We start from the raw sequence: 24,573 nt of genomic DNA on the forward strand, positions 1-24,573 counted from the left end.
CAGCTGCGTCTCAGCTGCGTCTCACAGCAGCTCCAGACGGTGAAGGTGATCTAGTGACAGTATATTATCATCATACCAGCAACCTCACTACAGTCTACAGGTCTATCTGTAGAATATGTTACGGAGATGAAAAAAGGTAAAGACTTATTTTTAAATCAACACTTCCTGCTTTCATTTCAAAATAAAAGCCCTCAGGCGTTTTTTCTGTGGACAGAATCCCTTCATTTGTTAACACGAGGCTTTTATTCTGAAATATTTGCCGGACAGTGTTGTAGAACATGCAGTGACTTGGAGAGCTCCATGAATGAATACAGTACGGAGTTTTAATGGTGGATTATTACTATTATTTACTAATTACCACGTTACTGAACCTTTCTCTGTCTAACATAAATATAAATCACATTTATCATGAAGTTAAAGGATCTGTTTGTAACTTCTTCCAGGTATGAATCTACCGGGTCGGTTTCCCAATGTGAGCTCTCGTGTGTCTCCGCTGTTCAGACTCAGACTCCAACACAAACTCCAGTGAAGCAGCAAAACCTCTTGGTTGTATCTAGTGAAGCTGTTAAACAGTGTTGGCCGCGGTCGGAGGACGCGGAGGAGACCGTAGCTTTGGTCTCCAGGACCGGAGCCTCTGCTCCTCTGCTCCTCTGCCTGCCTTCACTCACACACCGTGCTCCTTCTCTCTCTCTCTCTCCACCTCTCACGTGCATGCTGCTCACTCCACACTGCAGAAGAGTTAGTTTAGCTCTGAGAATATCTAGTGAATGTTCAGTGGACGTTTGTGCAGAAATAACTGCTGCAGCTCCTCCAGACCAACAGAGGTTTCCCGTGTCTTGTGAAGTGACGGGGCTCCGCAGAGAGAAACGTTATCGTCTCCCCCGTTCCCTCCGGCCGCGGTCGGGAGGCTGAGGCGGGAAAAGCCAACACTAGGATCAGCATTGATTCATGGAGAGACCTTGGTCTGGTCAGCTAACATTACTGCCAAGCAGCTGAAATATAGAGTGATATTGTGCTTTTAGCTGACGTGTGTCTCCTCACTGTGTTGAGCGATGCTCCTTCATGTCTATGTAGAGCGAACACAAGCGCCAGCAACAGGACGCTGACTTTAGTTGACTTAACGGACACAGGTGATGCTGTTAACAACACATTCTGATTCTAACTAACAGGCCCTTTAAGGACATTAAAAGGTAAACTCTATGTAGAGAGACAGAGCAGCAGCTGGTCTGAACACCTGACGACAGGAGCACGCAGCGCCTCCTGAGGCTTTAGTCTCTATTCTTTAGGAGTTAGGAGTTAGGAGTCAGGAGTTAGGGGTTAGGAGTCAGGAGTCAGGGGTTAGGGGTTAGGAGTCAGGGGTTAGGGGTTAGGAGTCAGGAGTCAGGGGTTAGGGGTTAGGAGTTAGGAGTTAGGAGTCAGGAGTCAGGGGTTAGGGGTTAGGAGTTAGGAGTTAGGAGTCAGGAGTTAGGAGTTAGGGTTTAGGAGTTAGGAGTCAGGAGTCAGGAGTTAGGAGTTAGGAGTTAGGAGTTAGGGTTTAGGAGTTAGGAGTCAGGAGTCAGGAGTCAGGAGTTAGGAGTTAGGAGTTAGGGGTCAGGAGTCAGGAGTTAGGGTTTAGGAGTTAGGAGTTAGGAGTTAGGAGTTAGGGGTTAGGAGTCAGGAGTCAGGAGTCAGGAGTTAGGAGTCAGGGGTCAGGGGTCAGGAGTCAGGAGTTAGGGTTTAGGAGTTAGGAGTCAGGAGTCAGGAGTCAGGAGTTAGGGTTTAGGAGTTAGGAGTCAGGAGTCAGGAGTTAGGAGTTAGGGGTTAGGAGTCAGGAGTTAGGGGTTAGGAGTTAGGAGTTAGGGGTTAGGAGTCAGGAGTCAGGAGTTAGGGTTTAGGAGTTAGGAGTTAGGAGTCAGGAGTCAGGAGTTAGGAGTTAGGAGTCAGGAGTTAGGAGTTAGGGGTTAGGGGTTAGGAGTTAGGAGTTAGGAGTCAGGAGTCAGGAGTTAGGGGTTAGGAGTCAGGAGTCAGGAGTCAGGAGTCAGGAGTTAGGAGTTAGGAGTTAGGAGTCAGGAGTCAGGAGTTAGGAGTTAGGGGTTAGGAGTCAGGAGTTAGGGGTTAGGAGTTAGGAGTTAGGGGTTAGGGGTCAGGGGTCAGGAGTTAGGGTTTAGGAGTTAGGAGTCAGGAGTCAGGAGTCAGGAGTTAGGAGTTAGGGGTTAGGAGTTAGGAGTTAGGAGTCAGGAGTCAGGAGTTAGGGGTTAGGAGTCAGGAGTCAGGAGTTAGGAGTTAGGAGTTAGGAGTTAGGGGTTAGGAGTCAGGAGTCAGGAGTCAGGAGTTAGGAGTTAGGAGTCAGGAGTCAGGAGTTAGGAGTTAGGAGTTAGGGGTTAGGAGTCAGGAGTCAGGAGTTAGGAGTTAGGAGTTAGGAGTCAGGAGTTAGGAGTTAGGAGTTAGGAGTTAGGGGTTAGGAGTTAGGAGTTAGGAGTTAGGAGTTAGGGTTTAGGAGTTAGGAGTCAGGAGTCAGGAGTTAGGAGTTAGGAGTTAGGGGTCAGGAGTCAGGAGTTAGGGTTTAGGAGTTAGGAGTTAGGAGTTAGGGGTTAGGAGTCAGGAGTCAGGAGTCAGGAGTCAGGAGTTAGGAGTCAGGGGTCAGGGGTCAGGAGTTAGGAGTTAGGGTTTAGGAGTTAGGAGTCAGGAGTCAGGAGTCAGGAGTTAGGGGTTAGGAGTCAGGAGTTAGGGGTTAGGAGTTAGGAGTTAGGGGTTAGGAGTCAGGAGTTAGGAGTTAGGGGTTAGGAGTCAGGAGTCAGGAGTCAGGAGTTAGGAGTTAGGAGTTAGGAGTTAGGGGTTAGGAGTCAGGAGTCAGGAGTCAGGAGTTAGGAGTTAGGAGTCAGGAGTTAGGAGTTAGGAGTTAGGAGTTAGGGGTTAGGAGTCAGGAGTTAGGAGTTAGGAGTCAGGAGTCAGGAGTTAGGAGTTAGGAGTTAGGGGTTAGGAGTTAGGAGTTAGGAGTTAGGAGTTAGGGTTTAGGAGTTAGGAGTCAGGAGTCAGGAGTTAGGAGTTAGGAGTTAGGAGTTAGGGGTCAGGAGTCAGGAGTTAGGGTTTAGGAGTTAGGAGTTAGGAGTTAGGAGTTAGGAGTTAGGGGTTAGGAGTCAGGAGTCAGGAGTCAGGAGTCAGGAGTTAGGAGTCAGGGGTCAGGGGTCAGGAGTCAGGAGTTAGGGTTTAGGAGTTAGGAGTCAGGAGTCAGGAGTTAGGAGTTAGGAGTCAGGAGTCAGGAGTTAGGAGTTAGGAGTTAGGGGTTAGGAGTCAGGAGTCAGGAGTTAGGAGTCAGGAGTCAGGAGTCAGGAGTTAGGAGTTAGGGGTTAGGAGTCAGGAGTCAGGAGTCAGGAGTCAGGAGTTAGGAGTTAGGAGTTAGGGGTTTCAGGTGTGTTTCTACCTGAGCATCTCTGAACTCCACCACCACCGTCTCGCTGCTCCAGCGGACCGCCATCTTTCCTCCTCTACCGTCAACAACACGTCACGTGATCACATTGACGCGTCACGATGCGTTCACCAACCCTGCTGGAAAAACGGTAATATCAAAACATACCTACTAAATAAAACTATATATATGTATATATATATACTGTATATATATATATACATATATATATATATACAGTATATGTACATATACACAGTATATATACACATATACTGTATATATATACAGTATATGTGTATATATATGCTGTATATACTGTATATGTATAGTATACATATACAGTATATACATACAGTATATACATATATATACTGTATATATATATATACATATATATATATACAGTATATACATATATATACTGTATATATATGTATACATATATATATATACAGTATATGTACATATACACAGTATATATACACATATACTGTGTATATGTACATATACTGTATATATGTACATATACACTGTATATATATATATATATACATATATATATATATACATACAGTATATATATATACATACAGTATATATATATACATACAGTATATATATATACATACATATATATACTGTATATATATACAGTATATATATACTGTATGTATATATATATATATGTATATATATATATATATATATATACTTATACACACACAAGAAATAAGCATTGAACTATTGTATTTCAATGCTTAAAAGCAGAAACTATAACTCAAAGATAACAGAGATCATTGTCTTCATTTATTGTTGGACTCACTGAATTAATAAATGTTTTCATATTGAATTATTTACTTCACTTTATTTTGTTTTTAATCCTCTGACACTTATTTATTCATATTTTTGTCTTTTTCACTCTCTAGTTTGTAAAACACAAAAATATTATTTGCATTATATTTAAAATAACGGAGATAAGATAATGTGACGCAACATAATAATAATAATAATAAAGTAAAATCATCCGTCTTATAAACATGAGAGCAACAACAGAAAGCTGAGAAATCCTTTTAATATGTAAACCACTAAATGCAGCATCTGAATACCTATCTTTACATGAGTCCCTGAACGCATCGTCTTGCTCTCATCTGATTGGTCGCTGCAGATCTTCGTCATAGATCCAACATGGCGTCCACGCTGGTGTCGCATGTTGTCGCGGATACAGCAGCCTTCATCAGGAGAGCTCCTCTACAGGTATATATACACCTTTATATCTATATATACACCTATATACAGCTGCCTTCATCAGGAGAGCTCCTCTACAGGTATATATACACCTTTATACCTATATATACAACTAATATACAGCTGCCTTCATCAGGAGAGCTCCTCTACAGGTATATATACACCTTTATACCTATATATACACCTATATACAGCAGCCTTCATCAGGAGAGCTCCTCTACAGGTATATATACACCTTTATACCTATATATACATCTATATACAACTAATATACAGCTGCCTTCATCAGGAGAGCTCCTCTACAGGTATATATACACCTATATACAACTAATATACAGCTGCCTTCATCAGGAGAGCTCCTCTACAGGTATATATACACCTTTATATCTATATATACATCTATATACAGCTGCCTTCATCAGGAGAGCTCCTCTACAGGTATATATACACCTATATACAGCTGCCTTCATCAGGAGAGCTCCTCTACAGGTATATATACACCTTTATATCTATATATACATCTATATACAACTAATATACAGCAGCCTTCATCAGGAGAGCTCCTCTACAGGTATATATACACCTTTATATCTATATATACATCTATATACAGCTGCCTTCATCAGGAGAGCTCCTCTACAGGTATATATACACCTTTATATCATATCTATAGTTAATGAACGGGGTTCTGGAGCCGGTCCCGGTCCCGGTCCATCGGTGTCCGGTTACTAGACATATTGATCTATTGAATCCACCGTCAGGAGCCTCAGTAGCGGTGGAAGATCCATACGCAGCCACAACAGCCTGGCACCTCCTCCTCATGCTGGTCACCAACCTGGTCACACGTTGCTGTGGGATGGCGTTCCATTCCTCAACCAGGATTCGTTGCAGGTCAGCCAGCGTGGTTGTGTTGGTCACTCTAACACGTACAGCACGCCTAAGCTGATCCTACAAGTGTTGAGTTGGGTTGAGGTGTGGACTCTTGGAGGCCGTTCCATTCTCTCTCCTCCCACATTGTGGAGGTAGTCTGTGATAACCCTGGCTCTGTGGGGGGGGGCTTTGTTTCTTGGAGGATGAAGTTAGGTCCCAGATTGTGGAGATATGGGATCGCTACTGGCTGCAGAATCTCATCCCGATATCTCCCTGCATTGAGATGGCCTTCAATGATGACAAGCCTTGTTCTGTTAGTGACATCACTGAGGGGACACACAACCAGCTGACCTGCAGTTAATCCTGGTTAAGGAACAGAACAACATCACACAGCAACGTGTGACCAGAGGTCAGAGGTCAGAGGTCAGAGGTCTGGACCAGGAAGCAGGATTATAAATTAGGGAGGTAACTTCAGGGTTTTCAGTCCTACGAAGCTGGATCACTTCTTACCTGGTAGATCACCATGGTAACTGATACGGGGTAGATCACCATGGTAACTGATGCGGGGTAGATCACCATGGTAACTGATACGGGGTAGATCACCATGGTAACTGATGCGGGGTAGATCACCATTGTAACTGATGCGGGGTAGATCACCATGGTAACTGATACGGGGTAGATCACCACGGTAACTGATGCGGGGTAGATCACCATGGTAACTGATACGGGGTAGATCACCACGGTAACTGATGCGGGGTAGATCACCATGGTAACTGATACGGGGTAGATCACCACGGTAACTGATGCGGGGTAGATCACCATGGTAACTGATACGGGGTAAATCACCACGGTAACTGATGCGGGGTAGATCACCATGGTAACTGATACGGGGTAGATCACCACGGTAACTGATGCGGGGTAGATCACCATGGTAACTGATGCGGGGTAGATCACCATGGTTACCATGGTAACTGATGCTGAACTGCTGACCTGCTCCAGAGCAGGTTATGTTCCAGATCAAAGATCAACTCGTATAAAAGCACCTCCTACTGACCAATCAGAGCTCAGTGAGCGGATCACATGGTATATTACACACATATGAAGAAGTTACCATCATAATCAGACTAAAGACAACTCAGTTTAAACTGACAGATGCAGGAAGAACAGCTGGATTTATGCCGTGGGTATTTACCGCTTTGAATTATATTTTTATATTTATTCTTTTAACTTCCTCTTGAGTCCGTTTCACACCGCCGGAGACGGAACGCAGCTGAAGGACGGCTGAAATAGTCATAGACACATCTTTTTATTCACAGGGTAAACAGAAGTGTAATCCATTCATCTATTACTCTCCTAAAAGCTATTTATATTTAGACGACTATATCTGACTTTTGAGTGTTCTGTTAAATTAATAAGTCTGTTAATTTAATCACTCACACATCTGGAGTTGTTTCTTTCACCAGCTGTTCTTCCTGCATCTGGCAGCTTCAACTGTTACTGTTAGTCTGATTAAGAGTTTCACTTCTTCACATCCGTCTGATATAGTTCACTCTTCCTTTGATACATGTGTCTGTCTGCAGTCTGTAGACTAGTCCATGTCTGTGATTGGTCTGTAGACTAGTCCATGTCTGTGATTGGTCTGTAGACTAGTCCATGTCTGTGATTGGTCAGTAGACTAGTCCATGTCTGTGATTGGTCAGTAGACTAGTCCATGTCTGTGATTGATCAGTAGACTAGTCCATGTCTGTGATTGGTCAGTAGACTAGTCCATGTCTGTGATTGGTCTGTAGACTAGTCCATGTCTGTGATTGGTCTGTAGACTAGTCCATGTCTGTGATTGATCAGTAGACTAGTCCATGTCTGTGATTGGTCAGTAGACTAGTCCATGTCTGTGATTGGTCAGTAGACTAGTCCATGTCTGTGATTTGTCTGTAGACTAGTCCATGTCTGTGATTGGTCTGTAGACTAGTCCATGTCTGTGATTGGTCTGTAGACTAGTCCATGTCTGTGATTGGTCTGTAGACTAGTCCATGTCTGTGATTGGTCAGTAGACTAGTCCATGTCTGTGATTGGTCTGTAGACTAGTCCATGTCTGTGATTGGTCTGTAGACTAGTCCATGTCTGTGATTGGTCTGTAGACTAGTCCATGTCTGTGATTGGTCTGTAGACTAGTCCATGTCTGTGATTGGTCTGTAGACTAGTCCATGTCTGTGATTGGTCAGTAGACTAGTCCATGTCTGTGATTGGTCTGTAGACTAGTCCATGTCTGTGATTGGTCAGTAGACTAGTCCATGTCTGTGATTGGTCTGTAGACTAGTCCATGTCTGTGATTGGTCTGTAGACTAGTCCATGTCTGTGATTGGTCTGTAGACTAGTCCATGTCTGTGATTGGTCTGTAGACTAGTCCATGTCTGTGATTGGTCTGTAGACTAGTCCATGTCTGTGATTGATCAGTAGACTAGTCCATGTCTGTGATTGGTCTGTAGACTAGTCCATGTCTGTGATTGGTCTGTAGACTAGTCCATGTCTGTGATTGGTCTGTAGACTAGTCCATGTCTGTGATTGGTCTGTAGACTAGTCCATGTCTGTGATTGATCAGTAGACTAGTCCATGTCTGTGATTGGTCTGTAGACTAGTCCATGTCTGTGATTGGTCAGTAGAATAGTCCATGTCTGTGATTGGTCTGTAGACTAGTCCATGTCTGTGATTGGTCAGTAGACTAGTCCATGTCTGTGATTGGTCAGTAGACTAGTCCATGTCTGTGATTGGTCAGTAGACTAGTCCATGTCTGTGATTGATCAGTAGACTAGTCCATGTCTGTGATTGGTCAGTAGACTAGTCCATGTCTGTGATTGGTCAGTAGACTAGTCCATGTCTGTGATTGGTCAGTAGTATTATTTATTTGTTTGTGTATATTTAGTTCCTGATCTCTTGACTAGTCTCAGTTAGTTCTGCTGGTTTGTGTTTCAGGACATCGGCAGCAACATCTACACCCTGAGAGACGTGGTGGACGAGATCCGAGACAAACCCACCAGGAGGAGTCTGGCCTTCCTCCCCTACCAGCTGAACTTCAGAGAACCACATCCTGAACACATCAGACTGGGTAAACTAACCTTAGCTAGTCCTGAACACATCAGACTGGGTAAACTAACCTCAACTAGTCCTGAACACATCAGACTGGGTAAACTAACCTCAACTAGTCCTGAACACATCAGACTAGGTAAACTAGTGCTGGGTTAACTAGTCCTGAGTTAACTAGTCGTGTGTAAACTAGTGCTGGGTTAACTAGTCCTGGGGTGTCCTGGGTTAACTAGTGCTGGGTTAACTAGTCGTGTGTTAACTAGTGCTGGGTTAACTAGTCCTGGGGTGTCCTGGGTTAACTAGTGCTGGGTTAACTAGTCGTGTGTAAACTAGTGCTGGGTTAACTAGTCCTGGGGTGTCCTGGGTTAACTAGTGCTGGGTTAACTAGTGCTGGGTTAACTAGTGCTGGGGTGTCCTGGGTTAACTAGTCCTGAGTTAACTAGTCCTGAACATATCAGACTAGGTAAACTAGTGCTGAGTTAACTAGTGCTGAGTTAACTAGTCCTGGGTTAACTGATGTTTGTGTTTGTGGTCTCAGTGACGGAGTTCTCGAAGAAGACTGGGGACTACCCGAGTCTCTCGGCCACCGATATCAAAGTTCTGGCTCTGACCTACCAGCTGGAGGTGGAGCACGTCGGCAGCCAACACCTGAAGAAGGATCCGGAGGTCCAGGTACCTGAGCAGCTTCCTCTCATTAATACAGACCCGGTCCCTCAGACCCGGTCCCTCAGTCCCGGTCCCTCAGTCCCGGTCCCCCAGACCCGGTCCCTCAGTCCCGGTCCCTCAGACCCGGTCCCTCAGACCCGGTACCCCAGACCCGGTCCCCCAGACCCGGTCCCTCAGTAACGGTTGTGGACGTTGTGTTTCAGGTGAACGTCCGCAGCACTCAGCGCCACCCAGAGACTCCGGTGAACGTTGCAGGGTTCCACTTCCCCTCCAAGGTAGAACACGGTTCATCTGTATGTACTCATGAGAACAGTCAGTCAGAACCACGTGGTGTCCTAAAGCATCACGTTATTGTCCCCTCAGAAACCTGAGGACGGTTTGAACGTCTTCCACCAGACTCCAACAGAGACGGAGACGTCCAACAGCGAAGAGTTCAACAGCTTCCAGTTCTGGAGAGAACCGCTGGAACCCGTCAGCCGAGACCTGCTGGACCTACTGGTGAGTCCTGTTCTATTGCTGAGTCTGGTTCTACTGGTGAGTCTGGTTCTACTGGTGAGTCTGGTTCTACTGCTGAGTCTGGTTCTACTGGTGAGTCTGGTTCTAGAGCGACGGCTGAACCGGACCGGACCGGCCGTCAGGAGCACCGGGCCAGCTGATTGGCCACTACAGTAACCAGGTTTTAATCAGGTTCCCATAGTAACCAGGTTCCTACAGTGATGTGTGCTGTGGTTGGTTCTCCAGGTTCCCATAGTAACCAGGTTCCTACAGTGATGTGTGCAGTGGTTGGTTCTCCAGGTTCCCATAGTAACCAGGTTCCTACAGTGATGTGTGCTGTGGTTGGTTCTCCTGCAGGACCCCGTTGAGGTTCTGAATTCAAAGAACCAACAGAAGCAGACGGACACTCAGACCAAAGGAGACGAGTTCAGCAGCTTCCTGTTCTGGAGAGAGACGCCGGCGCCGATCAATGATGGCCTGCTGGACCTGCTGGACCAGCTGGTGAGTTTCAGAAGGACCACATCAGAACGTGGACCGCACAGCTACCTCCAAAGATCCTGGACCCTGATTGTCTGACAGCAGCTGACTCTAGTTGCTGATTGGTTGTTGGTTGGTTTGCAGAAAGTGGACGAGGTGTCCAACACGTCGCTGCAGAGAGAGGACCAATCAGATGACGAGGACAAAGAGAACGAGCCTGAGGAGGAAGAGGAGGAGGAGGAGGAGGAAGAGGAGGACGGAGGTGGATGGATCACTCCAAGTAACATCCAACAGGTGAAGATGGCCTCGGCTGATTGGACGGCTCCTGCTGATGTCACAGTCGGATGTCTGACCACCGACTTCGCCATGCAGGTAACAGACCGCTCACCTGGAGGTCACCTGGAGGTCACCGTTAGTGGGGGTTCCGTTAGTGGGGGTTCCGTTAGCGGGTGTTCCGTTAGAGGAGGTTCCGTTAGTGGGTGTTCCGTTAGAGGAGGATCCGTTAGTGGGGGTTCCGTTAGCGGGGGTTCCGTTAGCGGGGGTTCCGTTAGAGGAGGTTCCGTTAGTGGGTGTTCCGTTAGAGGAGGATCCGTTAGTGGGGGTTCCGTTAGCGGGGGTTCCGTTAGCGGGGGTTCCGTTAGAGGAGGTTCCGTTAGTGGGTGTTCCGTTAGAGGAGGATCCGTTAGTGGGGGTTCCGTTAGCGGGGGTTCCGTTAGCGGGGGTTCCGTTAGAGGAGGTTCCGTTAGCGGGGGTTCCGTTAGAGGAGGTTCCGTTAGCGGAGGATCCGTTAGCGGGGGTTCCGTTAGAGGAGGTTCCGTTAGCGGGTGTTCCGTTAGAGGAGGATCCGTTAGCGGGGGTTCCGTTAGCGGACGTTCCGTTAGCGGGGGTTCCGTTAGAGGAGGTTCCGTTAGTGGGTGTTCCGTTAGAGGAGGATCCGTTAGTGGGGGTTCCGTTAGCGGGGGTTCCGTTAGCGGGGGTTCTGTTAGAGGAGGTTCCGTTATTGGGGGTTCCGTTGGTGGGGGTACTGTTAGCGGGGGTTCCGTTAGCGGAGGTTCCGTTAGAGGAGGTTCCGTTAGTGGAGGTTCCGTTAGCGGGGGTTCCGTTAGCGGGTGTTCCGTTAGAGGAGGTTCCGTTAGTGGAGGTTCCGTTAGAGGAGGATCCGTTAGAGGAGGTTCCATTAGCGGGTGTTCCGTTAGAGGAGGATCCGTTAGCGGACGTTCCGTTAGCGGGGGTTCTGTTAGAGGAGGTTCCGTTATTGGGGGTTCCACTGATACTGGGCGAAGGTAAATTACAACGTTATCATGATGCGTTCAAGTGTAATCTGGTAAAATGTAGTTTTAGGTGATGAACTGGAATAAATCCAGATGTTTTCACATCAGTATAAAGTAGATATATTAGAGAGAGAGGAGACACTGATCATTATTATATTACTATATTTATATTAAGTTTTTATATTGTTATATTATTATATTGTTATATTGTTATATTATATTATTGTTATATTATTATTATTATATTATTATTATTATATTGTTATATTATATTATTATATTATATTATTATATTATTATATTGTTATATTATTGTTATATTATTATTATATTATTATATTATTATATTGTTATATTATTATTATATTATTATATTACATTATTATATTATTATATTGTTATATTATTATATTATATTATTATATTATTATATTATATTATTATATTATTATATTGTTATATTATATTATTGTTATATTATATTATTATATTATTATATTGTTATATTATTATTATATTATATTATTATATTACATTATTATATTATTATATTGTTATATTATTATATTATATTATTATATTATTATATTATATTATTATATTATTATATTGTTATATTATATTATTGTTATATTATATTATTATATTATTGGTTGTTGATGAGTTGATTGATGAATTAAATCCTTGGATGTGTTTCCAGAACGTTCTGATTCAGATTGGACTTCATGTTCTGTCCGTTAACGGGATGCTGATCCAACAGGCGAGGAACTACGTCCTCCGATGTCACGCCTGCTTCAAGTGAGTCTGACTGAAGGACATGAGACCAGAACCAGAACCAGACCTGATCCACAATGAGTTCTGATTCTCTAAAGCTGACTGGGTTCTGATGGTCTAAAACTGACTGGGTTCTGATGGTCTAAAACTGACTGGGTTCTGATGGTCTAAAGCTGACTGGGTTCTGATGGTTCTGTGTTCTGATGGTTCTGTGTTCTACCTCCAGGACCACCAGCAACATGACCCGGGTGTTCTGTCCTCACTGTGGGAACCAGACTCTGAAGAAGCTGGCGGTGACCGTCGGTCAGGACGGAACCACTCAGATGCATTTCTCCAAGAACCCAAAAGTACTGAACCCACGAGGACTGAGGGTGAGACCTGTTAGCCTAGCTTAGCACAAAGACTGGAAGCAGGGGGAAACTGCTAGCCTAGCTTAGCACAAAGACTGGAAGCAGGGGGAAACTGCTAGCCTAGCTTAGCACAAAGACTGGAAGCAGGGGGAAACTGCTAGCCTAGCTTAGCATAAAGACGGCAGGGGGAAACTGCTAGCCTAGCTTAGCACAAAGACTGGAAGCAGGGGGAAACTGTTAGCGTAGCTTAGCACAAAGACTGGAAGCAGGGGGAAACTGTTAGCCTAGCTTAGCACAAAGACTGGAAGCAGGGGGAATCTGCTAGCCTAGCTTAGCACAAAGACTGGAAGCAGGGGGAATCTGCTAGCCTAGCTTAGCACAAAGACTGGAAGCAGGGGGAAACTGTTAGCCTAGCTTAGCATAAAGACTGGAAGCAGAGGGAAACTGTTAGCCTAGCTTAGCATAAAGACTGGTAGCAGGGGGTAACTGTTAGCCTAGCTTAGCATAAAGACTGGAAGCAGAGGGAAACTGTTAGCCTAGCTTAGCATAAAGACGAAGCAGGGGGAAACTGTTAGCCTAGCTTAGCATAAAGACTGGAAGCAGAGGGAAACTGTTAGCCTAGCTTAGCACAAAGACTGGAAGCAGGGGGAATCTGCTAGCCTAGCTTAGCACAAAGACTGGAAGCAGGGGGAATCTGCTAGCCTAGCTTAGCACAAAGACTGGAAGCAGGGGGAAACTGTTAGCCTAGCTTAGCATAAAGACTGGAAGCAGAGGGAAACTGTTAGCCTAGCTTAGCATAAAGACTGGTAGCAGGGGGTAACTGTTAGCCTAGCTTAGCATAAAGACTGGAAGCAGAGGGAAACTGTTAGCCTAGCTTAGCATAAAGACGAAGCAGGGGGAAACTGTTAGCCTAGCTTAGCATAAAGACTGGAAGCAGAGGGAAACTGTTAGCCTAGCTTAGCATAAAGACTGGTAGCAGGGGGTAACTGTTAGCCTAGCTTAGCATAAAGACTGGTAGCAGGGGGTAACTGTTAGCCTAGCTTAGCATATAGACAGTATACATGTATTAACCCTCCGTGGTGTGTTCCAGCACTCTCTGCCGAGTCCTCAGGGAGGGAAACACGGGAACAACCCCCAGCTGGTGGAGGACCAGCGGTTCCCTCAGCAGAGACTGTCCCGTAAAGCTCGCCAGAAGACGGACGTGTTCGACCCGGACTACGTGGCCGGAGGGTCGCCGTTCTGCCAGAACGACGTCTACAGCCGAGCCGCCAACCTGCAGATCAGAGACGGCCAGAGCGGCGGCGGCAGGAGGCGGACCAACCCCAACGCCACCCACAAGAAGTTTGTCAAGAAGAAGTGAGGAGTTTATGGACTGTTGGACATGTGGACACAGGACGTCCTCCAGGCGGACTGATGTCACATTAAAGGAGCACAAACACCAGCAGTCTCCCTCTCTGCACGTTAACAACCTGATGATTCACATTCTGTCTCTATTCTAAACTAATAAATGTTAAACCTTCAGCTGCTTCACGACCTTTCTTCATTACTCAAATATAAAGACACATTAAAGACCCTCAGAATACTCCTTAATATAGTCCTTACTATAGTCCTTAATATAGTCCTTACTATAGTCCTTACTATACTCCTTACTATACTCCTTAATATAGTCCTTAATATACTCCTTACTATACTCCTTACTATACTCCTTACTATAGTCCTTACTATACTCCTTAATATACTCCTTAATATAGTCCTTACTATACTCCTGACTATAGTCCTTACTATACTCCTTAATATACTCCTGACTATAGTCCTTACTATACTCCTTAATATACTCCTTAATATAGTCTTTACTATACTCCTTAATATACTCCTGACTATAGTCCTTACTATACTCCTTAATATACTCCTGACTATAGTCCTTACTATACTCCTTAATATAGTCCTTAATATACTCCTTACTATAGTCCTTACTATACTCCTTACTATACTCCTTAATATACTCCTTAATATAGTCCTTAATATACTCCTTAATATAGTCCTTACTATACTCCTTACTATACTCCTTAATATACTCCTTAATATAGTCCTTACTATACTCCTTAATATACTCCTGACTATAGTCCTTACTATACTCCTTAATATACTCCTTAATATACTCCTTACTATAGTCCTTACTATACTCCTTACTATACTCCTTAATATAGTCCTTAATATACTCCTTAATATAGTCCTTACTATACTCCTTACTATACTCCTTAATATACTCCTGACTATAGTCCTTACTATACTCCTTAATATACTCCTTAATATAGTCCTTACTATACTCCTTAATATACTCCTGACTATAGTCCTTACTATACTCCTTAATATACTCCTTAATATACTCCTTACTATACTCCTTAATATACTCCTTACTATACTCCTTACTATACTCCTTAATATAGTCCTTACTATACTCCTTACTATACTCCTTAATATACTCCTTACTATAGTCCTTACTATACTCCTTAATATACTCCTTACTATACTCCTTACTATACTCCTTAATATACTCCTGACTATACTCCTTAATATACTCCTTACTATACTCCTTACTATACTCCTTAATATACTCCTTACTATACTCCTTAATATACTCCTGACTATACTCCTTACTATACTCCTTAATATACTCCTGACTATACTCCTTACTATACTCCTTACTATACTCCGGACTATACTCCTTACTATACTCCTTACTATACTCCTTAATATACTCCTTACTATACTCCTTAATATACTCCTGACTATACTCCTTACTATACTCCTTAATATACTCCTGACTATACTCCTGACTATACTCCTTACTATACTCCTTACTATACTCCTTACTATACTCCGGACTATACTCCTTAATATACTCCTTACTATAGTCCTTACTATACTCCTTAATATACTCCTTACTATACTCCTTAATATACTCCTGACTATACTCCTTACTATACTCCTTAATATACTCCTTACTATACTCCTTACTATACTCCTTACTATACTCCGGACTATACTCCTTACTATACTCCTTAATATACTCCTTAATATACTCCTTAATATACTCCTTACTATACTCCTTACTATACTCCTTACTATACTCCTGACTATACTCCTTAATATACTCCTTAATATACTCCTTACTATACTCCTTAATATACTCCTTACTATACTCCTGACTATACTCCTTACTATACTCCTTACTATACTCCTTAATATACTCCTTACTATACTCCTTAATATACTCCTTACTATACTCCTTACTATACTCCTTAATATACTCCTTACTATACTCCTTAATATACTCCTTAATATACTCCTGACTATACTCCTTAATATACTCCTTACTATACTCCTTAATATACTCCTTACTATACTCCTTACTATACTCCTTAATATACTCCTTACTATACTCCTTAATATACTCCTTAATATACTCCTGACTATACTCCTTACTATACTCCTTACTATACTCCTGACTATACTCCTTACTATACTCCTTACTATACTCCTTAATATACTCCTTAATATACTCCTTACTATACTCCTTAATATACTCCTTACTATACTCCTTAATATACTCCTTACTATACTCCTTACTATACTCCTTAATATACTCCTTACTATACTTCTTACTATACTCCTTAATATACTCCTTACTATACTCCTGACTATACTCCTTACTATACTCCTTACTATACTCCTTAATATACTCCTTACTATACTCCTGACTATACTCCTTACTATACTCCTTAATATAGTCCTTACTATACTCCTTAATATACTCCTTACTATACTCCTTAATATACTCCTTACTATACTCCTTACTATACTCCTTACTATACTCCTGACTATACTCCTTAATATACTCCTTACTATACTCCTTACTATACTCCTTACTATACTCCTTCATATACTCCTTACTATACTCCTTACTATACTCCTTAATATACTCCTGACTATACTCCTTAATATACTCCTTACTATACTCCTTACTATACTCCTGACTATACTCCTTACTATACTCCTTAATTTACTCCTTAATATACTCCTTACTATACTCCTTACTATACTCCTTAATATACTCCTGACTATACTCCTTAATATACTCCTTACTATACTCCTTACTATACTCCTTACTATACTCCGGACTATACTCCTTACTATACTCCTTAATATACTCCTTACTATACTCCTTAATATACTCCTTACTATACTCCTTACTATACTCCTTACTATACTCCTGACTATACTCCTTAATATACTCCTTACTATACTCCTTACTATACTCCTTAATATACTCCTTACTATACTCCTTACTATACTCCTTAATATAGTCCTTACTATACTCCTTACTATACTCCTTAATATACTCCTTACTATAGTCCTTACTATACTCCTTAATATACTCCTTACTATACTCCTTACTATACTCCTTAATATACTCCTGACTATACTCCTTAATATACTCCTTACTATACTCCTTACTATACTCCTTAATATACTCCTTACTATACTCCTTAATATACTCCTGACTATACTCCTTACTATACTCCTTAATATACTCCTGACTATACTCCTTACTATACTCCTTACTATACTCCGGACTATACTCCTTACTATACTCCTTACTATACTCCTTAATATACTCCTTACTATACTCCTTAATATACTCCTGACTATACTCCTTACTATACTCCTTAATATACTCCTGACTATACTCCTGACTATACTCCTTACTATACTCCTTACTATACTCCTTACTATACTCCGGACTATACTCCTTAATATACTCCTTACTATAGTCCTTACTATACTCCTTAATATACTCCTTACTATACTCCTTAATATACTCCTGACTATACTCCTTACTATACTCCTTAATATACTCCTTACTATACTCCTTACTATACTCCTTACTATACTCCGGACTATACTCCTTACTATACTCCTTAATATACTCCTTAATATACTCCTTAATATACTCCTTACTATACTCCTTACTATACTCCTTACTATACTCCTGACTATACTCCTTAATATACTCCTTAATATACTCCTTACTATACTCCTTAATATACTCCTTACTATACTCCTTACTATACTCCTGACTATACTCCTTACTATACTCCTTACTATACTCCTTAATATACTCCTTACTATACTCCTTAATATACTCCTTACTATACTCCTTACTATACTCCTTAATATACTCCTTACTATACTCCTTAATATACTCCTTAATATACTCCTGACTATACTCCTTAATATACTCCTTACTATACTCCTTACTATACTCCTTAATATACTCCTTACTATACTCCTTACTATACTCCTTAATATACTCCTTACTATACTCCTTAATATACTCCTTAATATACTCCTGACTATACTCCTTACTATACTCCTTACTATACTCCTGACTATACTCCTTACTATACTCCTTACTATACTCCTTAATATACTCCTTAATATACTCCTTACTATACTCCTTAATATACTCCTTACTATACTCCTTAATATACTCCTTACTATACTCCTTACTATACTCCTTAATATACTCCTTACTATACTCCTTACTATACTCCTTAATATACTCCTTACTATACTCCTGACTATACTCCTTACTATACTCCTTACTATACTCCTTAATATACTCCTTACTATACTCCTGACTATACTCCTTACTATACTCCTTAATATAGTCCTTACTATACTCCTTAATATACTCCTTACTATACTCCTTAATATACTCCTTACTATACTCCTTACTATACTCCTTACTATACTCCTGACTATACTCCTTAATATACTCCTTACTATACTCCTTACTATACTCCTTACTATACTCCTTAATATACTCCTTACTATACTCCTTACTATACTCCTTAATATACTCCTGACTATACTCCTTAATATACTCCTTACTATACTCCTTACTATACTCCTGACTATACTCCTTACTATACTCCTTAATTTACTCCTTAATATACTCCTTACTATACTCCTTACTATACTCCTTAATATACTCCTGACTATACTCCTTAATATACTCCTTACTATACTCCTTACTATACTCCTTACTATACTCCGGACTATACTCCTTACTATACTCCTTAATATACTCCTTACTATACTCCTTAATATACTCCTTACTATACTCCTTACTATACTCCTTACTATACTCCTGACTATACTCCTTAATATACTCCTTACTATACTCCTTAATATACTCCTTACTATACTCCTTACTATACTCCTGACTATACTCCTTACTATACTCCTTAATATACTCCTTACTATACTCCTTAATATACTCCTTACTATACTCCTTACTATACTCCTTAATATACTCCTTACTATACTCCTTAATATACTCCTTAATATACTCCTGACTATACTCCTTAATATACTCCTTACTATACTCCTTACTATACTCCTTAATATACTCCTTACTATACTCCTTACTATACTCCTTAATATACTCCTTACTATACTCCTTAATATACTCCTTAATATACTCCTGACTATACTCCTTACTATACTCCTTACTATACTCCTGACTATACTCCTTACTATACTCCTTAATATACTCCTTAATATACTCCTTAATATACTCCTTACTATACTCCTTAATATACTCCTTACTATACTCCTTACTATACTCCTGACTATACTCCTTACTATACTCCTTAATATACTCCTTAATATACTCCTTACTATACTCCTTAATATACTCCTTACTATACTCCTTAATATACTCCTTAATATACTCCTTAATATACTCCTTACTATACTCCTTAATATACTCCTTACTATACTCCTTAATATACTCCTTACTATACTCCTTAATATACTCCTTAATATACTCCTTACTATACTCCTTACTATACTCCTTTATATACTCCTTACTATACTCCTTAATATACTCCTTACTATACTCCTTAATATACTCCTTACTATACTCCTTAATATACTCCTTACTATACTCCTTAATATACTCCTTACTATACTCCTTACTATACTCCTTAATATACTCCTTAATATACTCCTTACTATACTCCTTACTATACTCCTTAATATACTCCTTAATATACTCCTTACTATACTCCTTACTATACTCCTTTATATACTCCTTACTATACTCCTTACTATACTCCTGACTATACTCCTTACTATACTCCTTACTATACTCCTTAATATACTCCTTACTATACTCCTTAATATACTCCTTACTATACTCCTTACTATACTCCTTAATATACTCCTTACTATACTCCTTAATATACTCCTTAATATACTCCTGACTATACTCCTTAATATACTCCTTACTATACTCCTTACTATACTCCTTAATATACTCCTTACTATACTCCTTACTATACTCCTTAATATACTCCTTACTATACTCCTTAATATACTCCTTAATATACTCCTGACTATACTCCTTACTATACTCCTTACTATACTCCTGACTATACTCCTTACTATACTCCTTAATATACTCCTTAATATACTCCTTAATATACTCCTTACTATACTCCTTAATATACTCCTTACTATACTCCTTACTATACTCCTGACTATACTCCTTACTATACTCCTTAATATACTCCTTAATATACTCCTTACTATACTCCTTAATATACTCCTTACTATACTCCTTAATATACTCCTTAATATACTCCTTAATATACTCCTTACTATACTCCTTAATATACTCCTTACTATACTCCTTAATATACTCCTTACTATACTCCTTAATATACTCCTTAATATACTCCTTACTATACTCCTTACTATACTCCTTTATATACTCCTTACTATACTCCTTAATATACTCCTTACTATACTCCTTAATATACTCCTTACTATACTCCTTAATATACTCCTTACTATACTCCTTAATATACTCCTTACTATACTCCTTACTATACTCCGGACTATACTCCTTAATATACTCCTTACTATACTCCTTACTATACTCCTTAATATACTCCTTACTATACTCCTTAATATACTCCTTAATATACTCCTTACTATACTCCTTACTATACTCCTTTATATACTCCTTACTATACTCCTTAATATACTCCTTACTATACTCCTTAATATACTCCTTACTATACTCCTTACTATACTCCTTACTATACTCCTTAATATACTCCTTACTATACTCCTTAATATACTCCTTAATATACTCCTTACTATACTCCTTAATATACTCCTTACTATACTCCTTACTATACTCCTTAATATACTCCTTAATATACTCCTTACTATACTCCTTAATATACTCCTTACTATACTCCTTAATATACTCCTTAATATACTCCTTACTATACTCCTTACTATACTCCTTAATATACTCCTGACTATACTCCTTAATATACTCCTTAATATACTCCTTAATATACTCCTTTATATACTCCTTAATATACTCCTTAATATACTCCTTACTATACTCCTTAATATACTCCTTACTATACTCCTTACTATACTCCTTACTATACTCCTTAATATACTCCTTAATATACTCCTTACTATACTCCTTAATATACTCCTTACTATACTCCTTACTATACTCCTTAATATACTCCTTAATATACTCCTTAATATACTCCTTTATATACTCCTTACTATACTCCTTAATATACTCCTTACTATACTCCTTAATATACTCCTGAATATACTCCTTAATATACTCCTTAATATACTCCTTACTATACTCCTTACTATACTCCTTAATATACTCCTTAATATACTCTTTAATATACTCCTTTATATACTCCTTACTATACTCCTTAATATAGTCCTTAATATACTCCTTAATATACTCCTTAATATACTCCTTAATATACTCCTTTATATACTCCTTAATATACTCCTTAATATACTCCTTACTATACTCCTTAATATACTCCTTACTATACTCATTACTATACTCCTTACTATACTCCTTAATATACTCCTTAATATACTCCTTTATATACTCCTTACTATACTCCTTAATATACTCCTTACTATACTCCTTAATATACTCCTTACTATACTCCTTACTATACTCCTTACTATACTCCTTAATATACTCCTTAATATACTCCTTACTATACTCCTTAATATACTCCTTAATATACTCCTTAATATACTCCTTACTATACTCCTTAATATACTCCTGACTGTACTCCTTAATATACTCCTGACTATACTCCTTAATATACTCCTTAATATACTCCTTAATATACTCCTTACTATACTCCTTAATATACTCCTTACTATACTCCTTAATATACTCCTGACTATACTCCTTAATATACTCCTGACTATACTCCTTAATATACTCCTTACTATACTCCTTAATATACTCCTTACTATACTCCTGACTATACTCCTTACTATACTCCTTACTATACTCCTTAATATACTCCTTACTATACTCCTGACTATACTCCTTACTATACTCCTTAATATAGTCCTTACTATACTCCTTAATATACTCCTTACTATACTCCTTAATATACTCCTTACTATACTCCTTACTATACTCCTTACTATACTCCTGACTATACTCCTTAATATACTCCTTACTATACTCCTTACTATACTCCTTACTATACTCCTTAATATACTCCTTACTATACTCCTTACTATACTCCTTAATATACTCCTGACTATACTCCTTAATATACTCCTTACTATACTCCTTACTATACTCCTGACTATACTCCTTACTATACTCCTTAATTTACTCCTTAATATACTCCTTACTATACTCCTTACTATACTCCTTAATATACTCCTGACTATACTCCTTAATATACTCCTTACTATACTCCTTACTATACTCCTTACTATACTCCGGACTATACTCCTTACTATACTCCTTAATATACTCCTTACTATACTCCTTAATATACTCCTTACTATACTCCTTACTATACTCCTTACTATACTCCTGACTATACTCCTTAATATACTCCTTACTATACTCCTTAATATACTCCTTACTATACTCCTTACTATACTCCTGACTATACTCCTTACTATACTCCTTAATATACTCCTTACTATACTCCTTAATATACTCCTTACTATACTCCTTACTATACTCCTTAATATACTCCTTACTATACTCCTTAATATACTCCTTAATATACTCCTGACTATACTCCTTAATATACTCCTTACTATACTCCTTACTATACTCCTTAATATACTCCTTACTATACTCCTTACTATACTCCTTAATATACTCCTTACTATACTCCTTAATATACTCCTTAATATACTCCTGACTATACTCCTTACTATACTCCTTACTATACTCCTGACTATACTCCTTACTATACTCCTTAATATACTCCTTAATATACTCCTTAATATACTCCTTACTATACTCCTTAATATACTCCTTACTATACTCCTTACTATACTCCTGACTATACTCCTTACTATACTCCTTAATATACTCCTTAATATACTCCTTACTATACTCCTTAATATACTCCTTACTATACTCCTTAATATACTCCTTAATATACTCCTTAATATACTCCTTACTATACTCCTTAATATACTCCTTACTATACTCCTTAATATACTCCTTACTATACTCCTTAATATACTCCTTAATATACTCCTTACTATACTCCTTACTATACTCCTTTATATACTCCTTACTATACTCCTTAATATACTCCTTACTATACTCCTTAATATACTCCTTACTATACTCCTTAATATACTCCTTACTATACTCCTTAATATACTCCTTACTATACTCCTTACTATACTCCTTAATATACTCCTTAATATACTCCTTACTATACTCCTTACTATACTCCTTAATATACTCCTTACTATACTCCTTAATATACTCCTTAATATACTCCTTACTATACTCCTTACTATACTCCTTTATATACTCCTTACTATACTCCTTACTATACTCCTGACTATACTCCTTACTATACTCCTTACTATACTCCTTAATATACTCCTTACTATACTCCTTAATATACTCCTTACTATACTCCTTACTATACTCCTTAATATACTCCTTACTATACTCCTTAATATACTCCTTAATATACTCCTGACTATACTCCTTAATATACTCCTTACTATACTCCTTACTATACTCCTTAATATACTCCTTACTATACTCCTTAATATACTCCTTACTATACTCCTTAATATACTCCTTAATATACTCCTGACTATACTCCTTACTATACTCCTTACTATACTCCTGACTATACTCCTTACTATACTCCTTAATATACTCCTTAATATACTCCTTAATATACTCCTTACTATACTCCTTAATATACTCCTTACTATACTCCTTACTATACTCCTGACTATACTCCTTACTATACTCCTTAATATACTCCTTAATATACTCCTTACTATACTCCTTAATATACTCCTTACTATACTCCTTAATATACTCCTTAATATACTCCTTAATATACTCCTTACTATACTCCTTAATATACTCCTTACTATACTCCTTAATATACTCCTTACTATACTCCTTAATATACTCCTTAATATACTCCTTACTATACTCCTTACTATACTCCTTTATATACTCCTTACTATACTCCTTAATATACTCCTTACTATACTCCTTAATATACTCCTTACTATACTCCTTAATATACTCCTTACTATACTCCTTAATATACTCCTTACTATACTCCTTACTATACTCCGGACTATACTCCTTAATATACTCCTTACTATACTCCTTACTATACTCCTTAATATACTCCTTACTATACTCCTTAATATACTCCTTAATATACTCCTTACTATACTCCTTACTATACTCCTTTATATACTCCTTACTATACTCCTTAATATACTCCTTACTATACTCCTTAATATACTCCTTACTATACTCCTTACTATACTCCTT

At 39.3% G+C, this 24,573-nt stretch overlaps 2 protein-coding genes across 7 annotated transcripts in view; one reads left to right on the plus strand and one right to left on the minus strand.

Annotated features, from left to right (window-relative positions):
* Nucleotides 1–3,520, minus strand: part of wdr59 (WD repeat domain 59) — a 65,002-nt gene extending 61,482 nt beyond the window's left edge. For 3 of the 6 annotated variants that reach the window (XR_012593078.1, XR_012593079.1, XR_012593077.1), the window contains exon 1: nucleotides 3,401–3,520. Coding sequence is in view for 3 of the 6 variants with exons in the window: in XM_074627921.1 (XP_074484022.1) it covers nucleotides 3,401–3,454 (54 nt within the window). In the remaining 3 variants the exon portion in view is untranslated. The remainder of the gene's footprint in view (nucleotides 1–3,400) is intronic. The other 3 variants (XM_074627921.1, XM_074627920.1, XM_074627922.1) reach the window with 2 other exon arrangements.
* Nucleotides 3,521–4,553: 1,033 nt separating this feature from the next.
* Nucleotides 4,554–14,138, plus strand: nob1 (NIN1 (RPN12) binding protein 1 homolog). Its single transcript, XM_074627924.1, has 10 exons — nucleotides 4,554–4,642; nucleotides 8,474–8,606; nucleotides 9,123–9,256; nucleotides 9,454–9,525; nucleotides 9,614–9,748; nucleotides 10,103–10,246; nucleotides 10,367–10,594; nucleotides 12,194–12,291; nucleotides 12,494–12,638; nucleotides 13,708–14,138. Exons 1-10 carry the CDS (start codon nucleotides 4,574–4,576, stop codon nucleotides 13,975–13,977), a joined length of 1,428 nt encoding a protein of 475 aa, XP_074484025.1. The 5' UTR covers nucleotides 4,554–4,573; the 3' UTR covers nucleotides 13,978–14,138.
* Nucleotides 14,139–24,573: the final 10,435 nt, after the last annotated feature.

This window comes from Sebastes fasciatus (assembly GCF_043250625.1).
Source record: "Sebastes fasciatus isolate fSebFas1 chromosome 2 unlocalized genomic scaffold, fSebFas1.pri SUPER_2_unloc_1, whole genome shotgun sequence".
Lineage (NCBI taxonomy): Eukaryota > Metazoa > Chordata > Actinopteri > Perciformes > Sebastidae > Sebastes > Sebastes fasciatus.